General features: G+C 35.3%; 2 protein-coding genes across 4 annotated transcripts in view; both read left to right on the top strand.

The window, feature by feature from the left end:
* LOC117107853 overlaps positions 1 to 7,895 on the top strand; it is a 16,041-nt gene extending 8,146 nt beyond the window's left edge. For all 3 annotated transcript variants that reach the window (XM_033249653.1, XM_033249652.1, XM_033249654.1), the window contains 4 exons: positions 1,142 to 1,238; positions 3,994 to 4,153; positions 4,969 to 5,087; positions 5,642 to 7,895. In XM_033249653.1, coding sequence (XP_033105544.1) covers positions 1,142 to 1,238; positions 3,994 to 4,153; positions 4,969 to 5,087; positions 5,642 to 6,520 — 1,255 coding nt within the window. In that variant the 3' untranslated portion in view covers positions 6,521 to 7,895. The remainder of the gene's footprint in view (positions 1 to 1,141; positions 1,239 to 3,993; positions 4,154 to 4,968; positions 5,088 to 5,641) is intronic.
* Positions 7,896 to 10,079: 2,184 nt separating this feature from the next.
* The window catches only part of LOC117107872 (filamin-A-like), a 6,511-nt gene continuing 5,390 nt past the window's right edge, over positions 10,080 to 11,200 (top strand). Inside the window, exon 1 of the mRNA XM_033249690.1 lies at positions 10,080 to 10,458. Coding sequence (XP_033105581.1) covers positions 10,173 to 10,458 — 286 coding nt within the window. The 5' untranslated portion in view covers positions 10,080 to 10,172. The remainder of the gene's footprint in view (positions 10,459 to 11,200) is intronic.

Here is an 11,200-nt window from a genome sequence, read left to right as displayed (position 1 = left end):
ATATTATTAATAGTAGTATTATTATTATTTACTGATATTATAGTATATATATAGTATAGATATTATTAATAGTAGTATTATTATTATTTACTGATATTATAGTATATATATAGTATAGATATTATTAATAGTAGTATTATTATTATTTACTGATATTATAGTATATACAGTATATATATAGTAGTATTATAGTATATATATATAGTAGAGATATTATTAATAGTAGTATTATTATTATTGTTGTTATCATTATTATCATTATTATTATTATTGTTATTATTATTATTACATTACTAAAACCTACCTTAAGGGGAACTTAGACAATGGAGAAATTATATAACAATTATATAACAAATAAAAAAATGACGTTAAGGGGAAAATAACACAAAAGATATTCCCCTTAAGTCCGATTTAGAGAAATTATTATTATTATTATTATTATTATTATTATTATTTAATTGTTATTATATACACTAATTATTATTATTATTATTATTATTATACTATTATTATTATTGGTATTATTTTGATTATTATGAATTCTTTTAGATTTCTATAGCCTTTATTGATTGTCTTTGTACTTTTCTCTCAATTTTTTTCATTTGATTAGTGTTCCCATTGTATGTGTTGCTGGGCCCGGGCCCTGGAGGATATCAATGCTTCTGTACTGATCAAGTCACCCTGTGTAAAGAAAAAATAAAATAAAAAACAAGGAAATGGAAATGGGTGTGCCAGCCTATGAGCTCGGAGCTCTGGTTTGGAATTCACTTTCCTTTTTTTCAATTTTATGTTCAGGGACTTCCAATGGATGTTATGTGATGCAGTTTTCATATTTGCACACATAAAAGTTTCCTTTCACAGACACCCTCTCAAACACCCTCACAGACACCCTCTCAAACACCCTCTCAAATATGTGGTGTGGAAGGCAAGGTGCGAATCCCACTTACTATATACAACTGGTTTTGAAGCAAAATACTATTTGACTATTTTATAATTGTAACTATAGACCTAAACTACATTATAAATATATTGTTTTTTTTTTCTTTCATTGTTTACCCATTTAATTCTGTTGATCCATCCTGTAAAATCAGTTAATTGATGTATTAGTCTATTATTATGTTTCTGTATTTTTTTACTGCAGTGGTGTGGACTATGGATTACCTGTAATAGTTGCAAGTGTAGACCCCCTTTCACCTGCTCACAGGGCTGGACTCAAGAAGGGAGAACTCATTGTACAGGTGTGTTTAGGAATTCTCAATTAAAATCATTGTTCATTAAGTGCTCTTCACACCTTAGCTGCACAACAATTAAACGATAGAATGGAACGTATGGTGTAAGACTATTCACATTCATCAGAACTAAATTTAGATTGACAATCCTGAAGAGAGACTTGAATATAAACCATATGATGAATAAAGTGATGGAGTGATCATTATTTCGTTCAATACACATTGCACCAAATGTGCAATCATTTCATATGTTTCTCAAATTAATACATTGATTAATTGTGAAATGATTGGTTGGCATGACATCATAATCAAATGTTATTTATTGTATTATGCTCTTACCATATTTTTAAATACAGTATTACTAATATTACATAATAATAATAATCTTATTATTATAAATCTTATTGTTATTACTACATAGAGCAAAATTGGGGCGGATGCAGGATTTGGCAGTAGGGGGTGAATGAAAGTCCACACCACCTCAGCCCCATCCTGGTTGGGGCTGAGGTTAGCCCCACCATGGTTGGGGCTGAGGTTAGCCGCACCATGGCTGGGGCTGAGATTAGCCCCACCATGGTTGGGGCTGAGGTTAGCCCCACCATGGCTGGGGCTGAGGTTAGCCCCACCATGGTTGGGGCTGAGGTTAGCCCCACCATGGTTGGGGCTGAGGTTTTAAAATTTTGAGAATATGGACCTCTAGGTGCGCGGAAATTGCACTCTCATACTTTTAAAACCTTACCGGTACTTCATAATGATCAAAATAATACAATACAATACAGCAATTATTTTTCTTAATGGAATTTAGGGGGTGTGCGATCACACCATCTGCACCCCCTTTCCGTCTACCCCAGCAAAAAAATGGCATAGGCCAATGAAAAAGTTTTTTTGAACATGAGGCCTGTATTATAGAGACCAAGTCATTATGCTAGTTATAATACCAAGTCTATTTTACACAAGCTAAATTCAAGAAATACAAAAATTACAACCTTTAGGCAAGTCGAGTGGCCGAAAAGTAAGAAAACTACAGCCTTCACATTGGTGCTGGTTCGAGCCGCTTCCTGCCCAGGGTTTGGTTGGATAAGGACTTAAAAATGCAGGTCCAGTGTACACTTCTGGCTCGTGTGCACTGTAAATTACCAAGTGCATCTTTCGGAAGTGTAGGGGGTTACCCCAATGCTGTGGTTCATTTCAGCCCATGTTGTTGTGGAATGATATGAATATGTAGCTACTATAAGCGCCTCTTTACGGCCATTAGGTAGTCATGGACCACATTCATACGCAATTCAGCACAATGACGCTGCAAGTTATAGGTTATTCTCATACTTTTCCTAACTTTACCTTTAATTAGTGATAATTTTAGTGATTGAGGAAAATTGCGATGTTGAAAATAAATGAATTTGCAGCAGCTAGTAGAAAAGGAACGAGAAACTAAATAAATTTTTTACTTGTCCTAATACTTTATATATACAGAGGAAGGGGATATTGATAATGAACTTTGAACTTAATTGACATACCAATTGGTAATATTGTATGTCATATTCTGTTACTACTCTACTTTAAATATTGATGTATCAAGTTTTATTATAATATAAAGAATTATACCTCATAAATATTAAACAGGAAACCATCTGTTTGAGCAAAGGGTAACATTACATAGTTCGAATACGACTTACGTAGCCTGGCGCGCGATATTAGATTTTTTAGTATTACAGCTGTACATACTTTTATCTGTGTCTCTTTATATATGCACGCACAGGGAAGTAAAAAATATACCACATACCGATTGGAATTGAAATTGACCAATGAAATGTTTTTATTACCTAATTAATATCTATGAGGTATAGTAATTTTACATACAGTACAGTAATAACAAGATAATCTGAGATTGCAAACCCTCGCCCTGTTGCAAAGACGTGAACCTCGAATAGAAGCCCTGGGAATTACTACCAATTTCATTTATTTATTTGCCCATAAAAAAAAAAGCACAACAATAAGAAAACAACAAAACAATGGTCAGGGACAGCTAAAGTAAATCAATTACTGTAATTCAAAAGAGTCAGTTGACCTTTAAATATTAAGTAACATGAATATTGCACACAATAGAAACTGATATAAAAATATATAAAAAGCCTTAAACAATTTAAAGAATTAATAATTATTACATAATGATTACATAAATGTATTAAGATTAATTTAAAATAGGAATTACATTGCATATTTAAAATTACTGTACTTAAAAATAAATAAACATTTTAAAATGGATTGATTGAGTTTAAATACAAAGTGTATACAAATTTATACTAGTTACAAGGAAAATAGTTGAAAACAAATAAGCACAAGCTGATTGGTCCCTATTTATAAAAAATTTATGAACTTTAGACAGAAAACAAGGAATAGTGCCACTGTAACATCAGTGTGTATCATGCATTAAATCACTTAAATTACTGTGAAACCAAGTGTGTTGTGTTTTTAATACATTTTGAATCTTTGAAATTGTACTACTATACTGTACTGTATTATCTCGAAAAGAATCCCATGCTATCTTGAAAAGACGCCTATGGGCTTCTTTTCAAGAGTACCATATGTGTACAGTGAATAATGAAATCATATCAACTGGTAATTGTGTAGATTATTTTCCATTAAGTACAATGTGTAATACTACTGATCATTTTTGGTCCTAAGAAACATACAACTTCCAATGTTTATGATCAAAATTGAAAATGTAATCCACTTTTCATTGATCAATATCTCCGCCCTCTTTCAGGTGAATGGACAAGACATCTCCGGACTGGACCATTTAGATATTGTTGACATGATGACAAACTCTAACGTGGTGAAGATGCTGGTGATGCCTAGGATATGTATGAAACAGAGGACATCAAGCCAAAGTTCAGATCTGAGGCGTAGTCCAAGACTACAAAATGGTTGGTAGATATAAGTAGGCTATAATACTTAATGGGTGTTGAATTTGATTTTACCAGGTCATAAATAACAATTTTTTTTTCCTTCCTTATCTGATAATAGTTTGGTTCATTTCTTCCTCATTGCATAGTCTACTTCCTCTTTGAAATTATTACACAAATATTTAGCTAATAAATACAGAGTGGATATTAGATAGAATTAACATAATTCATGACAGTATACCATTAACTTTATTAATGTTGGAAGAAGTGATTTCCAGGATATCTGGCTAAATGAGCTTTAATTCTTAACACATTAAATCTTATTTTGCTGCACATGGTTATATCCACCTGCATTGACTTCCATGAGGCAATTGATAAAAATAGTTAGTAAAAGCATGCAAATATTATGAATTTGTGGAAGACAGTAGAAGCAGTTTGGCGCAGCGTGAAAAGTTTGGTTTCCCAACCTTGAGGTCGGGTTTCAATCCCTCGCTGTGCATTTCGCTTGTGTCCTTGAGCAAGGCACTTTATCTGCATTGCTTCTCTCCACCCAGGAAACTATAATGTGTACCTGGTGGGGTTGCTTGCTCCTGCGCTGATTACAGCAGCAAGACTTAAGCATGTGGATCCAATGACCAGGGACAGAAGCGCTTCGTATCTGCAACGAAAGGCATTATATAAATACGAGGCTTCCGCGACTTCCGAGAGATTGAGACCCCTGGTTTTGGCCAATTCCATTATTAAAATTGTAAATTTATTTCTCTGGTTTTGTTCAAGTTTTTAACATTCTTACACATAAATACCTATAAATGTATATTTTCCTGCATTTATTTCAGTTGGCAATCAGAAGAAGGGATCTACATTGCTTACTCGTAAATCTTCCTGCGCTTCCCAATTGCCGTCAACACCGCTCAGAATTCGCAAAAGGGTTGGAGATGTGACAGCTCTTGAAGAAGTACGTTGTCAATGTATTCATGTATTCAATTAATTCATTTATTTGTATTGTATTTCACTTATTTGATCTCCACATAAAAATAAAAAGTTGTGTAGAATAATTACTTTTAACACGTTCGCAACCAGAGACGCGAGTTCACGTCCGACATGGTTTATTGAGGGCACCAAGGATGTGAGTTCACGTCCACACCTGTGCACCATTCCATTGTACTGCACGTCAACTCACTGGCAGTGGTCACCAGAACAAAACTCCCACCCTGGATGTTCGGAGAAGGACCAGGAAGTAATGATCTAAAAATAGCTGATTTAAACTTTGCGAGCTACAAACATGCCTATGAAATTATTTTCATTATGGTGGTACCCTTATGCCTTGGCGTATGGGATAGAACAAGGCAAAATGCTTGGCAGACAATGTCTTAAAAGAAAATTCCAACCAAATATATGGAAAAGTACAGCAAAAATAAACTCATTATTTTTTAAAAGTAATATACCATTATTGTTTTTTTTTTTTTTTTTTTTTTTTTTTNTTTTTTTTTTTTTTTTTTTGCTTTATAGGAACTTCGCGCTACTCCCCCTAGAAGCACCTCTACACCTCTACCAAATGAAGGTCATATGAATCAGAATATACAAGTCAACGAATCACTGTTCTCATGTGAGAGGTCTACATTTCAGCACAGCGAACATCCGATACCAACACTCACCTTTCAAGAGTCAGATCAAGGAAATGATATTATTTCCTATGTTAACACATCTGGTGGAAGTTCCATGGAAAATATTTCTCCGCATGATGAGAAGATGAAGGAATTTGAAAAAGGAACGATACGGTTAAATATGAACAGCAAAGAGAAATTAAAAGGTCTGAAATTAGTTGAAATTAATTATCACTCAGATGGTAGTAGCAAGGAGGGTAACAGAAGACAATCTGTAAAGAACATATTTTTTTCTCAGGATGAACTTTGTAATCGTGATACAGAAGAAAATATTAGCAGTCAGGATGTGTTGATGGATAATCTGGAAAGTGAGGAATCTGCTAACATCCGAAACTGCAGTCCAAAACCTTCCAATCAAGATTTGCGTAGGCCTAATGATCAACAACAACAACTAAATATTCTAAGTTCTCCTAATGTTACTCAATCCCAGGATCTTCTAAAGGTGTCAGGCAAGGTCTCGCCCTTATTACTACCTTTACAGAATATTGATGTATCCTGCTGTGATCAGTCACCAACCACTACAAATCCATCTAAACTGAAAAAGAAATCAAGACTTTCTCTTGCAGCAAGAATTTTCAGTAAAAAACGTGTGCACGGAAGTATTAGCAGCAGCACGTCTGCATACAGTAGCTCAGAAAGTTTAGACTCGATGGTCCAGGGACGACAATTGCCTTCTGTCAGTGTTGATGATGATAGTAATAATCAAGACTGGCTTATGTATTAAGACAATTTGATACACACTTTTATTATTCAAATTATTATTATTGTATAATTATTATTACTAGTTGAATACTTTATCATTATTATTATTATTAGATTATTCAACTCAACTGTATACTGAAGTGGATGATGGTCTATTTTAAAATATATTATAGCTTGTGTACTACTATTTTGTTATTTTTGTTACTGCTATCATACTATTATTACTAATGATATTATGAGCATTTGTGTAGCACCCTCTACATACACAATTGTAGAAAGACATTTTGTATTCTCTAAACAATTTTTTATAAAAAAAATGTTTATGTCAGCTGTCTTTTAACCCCTTTATTACATAGCTTGTATAGGCTAATATTTTATTTCTTATGAACCTGTAGACATTTTATGAATTCATTACCCGAGTAGTAAAAAAATGTGTGGTGTACTATATAAAGTAGAAACTGATTAAAACTACAAGATGGTAACACCATGGTGGTGTGAATTGCCGGAGCTGCAACAGCCGGAACTTCTGCTTTTGAATGTCGTATAATATAAAATTACTGTACTGCTGGTAGTATGGTAATGAGTGCACAAGAGCTTATATGCTATAAGAAAAAGTGAACTGAAACATTTTAACAGAAAAAAAGAAAACCTTTGCTTGTGGGGCATTAACAAATGCCCAAAGGCTCTCTAAAAGTGTTTACCGCAGTAAAAAGAGTATAAATATATAAAAACTATACGAATAAATTAGCATATATTGCATGTCATCTACAGGACTGTGTCACAAAACATGGTACCTGTACATATTATTTACCTTGTAAAATACTGTTCAAATAATGTAAAATAAATTACTAAATAAATCATTGCCTACTGAAACTATAAATAACTGTAATTCACAACAAATCACGTACAGTGGCTTATCTAGGAGTCTTGAAAAGAAGGGGGAAGGGTGAAGTGAGTGGGTGCTAGCTCGCAAAATATGGTGATATGTGGAGACTTTCTTCTACTTTAGCTCAATGAAGTTCGGGGGGGGGGGGGTTGTGCAATTTTTTTTTTTAGTTGGGAGTGGGACAAGCACCCATAGGTACGCCACTGATCACTTAAATATACTCAAGTATACATATTGATAGATAGATTTTTAAATTCTATAGCGATGTATATTGATGTAGACATAATAATTGGCTAAAATATCTATTCAACCAGTGGTGGCGGCTCGGGGTGCGGCAGCTGTAGGTCGGGTACTCTCTCCTCTGTCCAAATAATCATTTTGCCGATCCAACCACTTTTACTGTGATTGCAGTAGGTTGGTGGGGCAGGCATGCCCCTTCCCCCCAGTTTTGCCACTAATTTTTTTAATTTCAGTGAATGTCAATGTTACGTATTGAAATAAAAAAAAAAAATACAAATACCAAATGTTTCAATTTTTTGTAATAGATAATTATACAATTTATTGGTATCTGTCTTTTCAGTGGCATTTACGGGGTGACTGAGCACCTTATTCAGAGGTTGAAAAAAAATACTGATTGGCAAGTATGCTGCAGTTGTGCTGTTCAAACACCACTCCTTATTAAAAAACTACTCTAGGTGATATTTTTCGTACCTATGGAATAGTAACCAATAGAAATATGGGCAGACTATAACTGCATCTCTACTACAATAACTACTTAATAATAGAGATCAGTGGGGCAGACAAGACACGTCTTTGCCAGTCATACAATAATTATTTTTCTAACCCCCATGCACAATATTACCCGCGCATACAATTAAATCGGTTCCCCATTCTCTGTATGCTGCGGATTCAAGGACCGGGCCTCCATAACATTTTTAAAAATTATAATAAAAATGGAGAAAAAAATAAAAAAAATTATATTCAAATATGCAATTTCCGGCCATCTGGACATGGTGTTATAAATTTCTTACTTCAGCCCCCCCCCCACCTAGTTTGTGGCTGAGGGTGTCTATCCTCCATCTTTGAAAAACCCTCTCTGGTGCCCTCTCTATTTCTGGATCCACCACTGCTATGTTAACGTTATATTTAGCTTAATCATACAGCCAAGTGACCAATACCAGGTTTAGCAAATGTTTCAGATGATAAATTACAATATAACTCGACTTTTAGTAGTGGCAGATTAAAGGGTTGGGGGTGGGGAAGGGGGCAGTCGGTCAGTCCCTCCCCTTACTTTTTATAAATATTCAAATATTTAGTCTGAGTGTCATTTCCGGCCATCAGAGATGCCATAATCCCCTTTGCCACTTGAAATTTGCTACCTGATCCCCCATTTATTTCCAATATCTGGATTGCCACTATATAATTTTTATGTATAGGCTATATAATACTGATACTGTTAGTCATAACAATAATAAGTAGGCATTAATTCTATCATATTTTGTTGAAATTACGTCTAATATGAAAACGTTGGCGTCCATAGGCTGCTACTAGCGTTAACCACATAGTATTCTGAAAATATTGTCGTCCCCCCCCCCCAATTACTTATTTTGAAAAATTTTGGATTCCTCGGCCTGTAATATTGTGATTTAAAAAGCAATATTTTTACACATTGGCAGATTCACGTTGGGAGAAAATGGAGCTCGTTTCCTCTCCCACCCTAACGGTACCGTAGCGTTTTGGAAACAAATTTCCGTGGAGGGTAGGCTACTACTAAGTCCAATATATATTTTCTCCATGTATAAACTAACTGATATGAATTGGATACGTCGCCAGCATTGTGTGCAAGATCAAGACCTGTGACCAACCTTTCTTTACAATCAATACGAAAATACGGTAGCGTTTTGGAAATAAATTTCCATGGAGGGTACTGGAGCTCAATTATATTTTCTCCATGTATAAACTATTCAGTGGCGTCAAGGCGTAACGACTATGCATGCCAGTCATGACCCACCAAATTTGATAAAAAGAAAATTATATTCACAATTCTATGTCTGCGAGTGCCATTTCCGGCCATTTAGAAGTGCCATGATCAAATATTTTCTTATCTCAGCCCCACCAGGGCAACAGCATAATGTGTCTCTGTCTGAAATCGACTGTAGGACATACAGGCATATCATATTTTATCCAGTGGTAGAATAAAGAGGGGGTGGGGGTGCTGCCCAACCCGGGGCCCCACAAACTTTGTCAGAATATTTTCTAAATTGAGATAAATGAAAATTATATTCACAATTTTATGTCTGTGAGTGTCATTTCCGGCCATCTAGAGGTGCCATAATCAAATTTTCGTACCTCATCCCCAACCATGGTGGTGCTGAGGTGGTATAGACTCTCCAACTGTGAAAGTCCCTCCCTGGCACCTTTATTTAAAATACCTGGATTCGCCACTGATATTATATCATTTAGCCTATTCGTCGTTAAAATATTTAGATAACAATGCAAACATGATTTAAAAAACGAGCGCATTTAAAATTCCACGATGGAATTGGCGACCGGGACCCAAAGAGGGCCCCCAGTTTCAGGAAGCCACAAGGCCTCCGGCACTATCGTTACGCCACTGAAACTACTGTAACTGATATGTATTGGATACGTCCTCGCCAGCATTGTGTGCAAGATCAAGAACTGTGACCAACATGTTTTACATATCAATACGAAAATCCAATTATAGTGATGCATTTTCTCTGATAACTACACCCTGGCCATTCTATATCAGTACGGCAGTGTAATCACGATGGCAAAAGAAGATGTTACGTCTGCTGATTCTGAATGGAAGAAAATACAACAGAACACGTTCACGAGATGGTGTAATGAACACTTGAAAGCCGTGGATTTATACGTTTATAATTTAGAAACTGATTTTCGCGATGGTCTCAAGTTAATAGCACTGCTTCAGGTATTGACACATAAAAAGATCGGTCGCTACAGCAAAAGACCATTGTTTAAATCACAAAAGATGGAAAATGTAGCGATATCACTAAGATTCATTGAAGATCAAACAATTCAATTGGTTAACATTGGTGAGTACGAATACATTCGTATATCACCTTTAGTGGTCGTTGATAATCGTATATTTTGCTTGTTTCCATTCTCTGCAGGTTTTATCTTTGATATTAAATCTCTACATTGCTACTGCTACTGCTACTGCTACTACTACTACTACTACTACTACTACTACGACGACGACGACGACTACGCGACGATTTTCAAAATGTTACCGGTAAATGTATTGGGAATGCAGTGGTGAATATAAATGTAAGGAAAAAATGTCAATTAACCAACTAAATTCAATAAACAGTAATGGAAATGTAAATAAATAATTATAAAAGGATGAATTTTGCAGGAATTTTTATGGTCAAGTGGTCAGGAATGTGTTGTTGGTTTATTCAATATATGACGGTTATGCAATATTATGAAGTGAGCAGCTGATGGAAAGATATGCAATGTTATGAGTTAAGAAAGTTTGTATTGAGGGGAGAAAGACACAGGTTATTCAGGGGTGGCGCCCCCGTCGGGGAGAGCTGGCCCCCCCAACCCCGTTAGGGAGAAAAAGCACAATTCGTCGGGGAGAAAAAAAAATTATGTGTTTTTTACATATTTGTAGACTCTAAAATCGATTAAATAAGCCTTTGAAACACCTAAATTGTCTAAATTTTCGGGGGCTTCGCCCCCAGGACCACTTTCGAAACCTTTTAATCGAAGCTCGACCACGCCCACTTTGGTTTCGTCGGGGAAATCTGACCACTCGTCGGGGCGTCGCCC

This window comes from Anneissia japonica, unplaced genomic scaffold (assembly GCF_011630105.1).
Source record: "Anneissia japonica isolate Jap-2015-1 unplaced genomic scaffold, ASM1163010v1 scaffold288060_len1141017_cov207, whole genome shotgun sequence".
Lineage (NCBI taxonomy): Eukaryota > Metazoa > Echinodermata > Crinoidea > Comatulida > Comatulidae > Anneissia > Anneissia japonica.
Note: the sequence above shows the minus strand (reverse complement) of the source record. Positions and strands in the feature narration are given on the sequence as shown.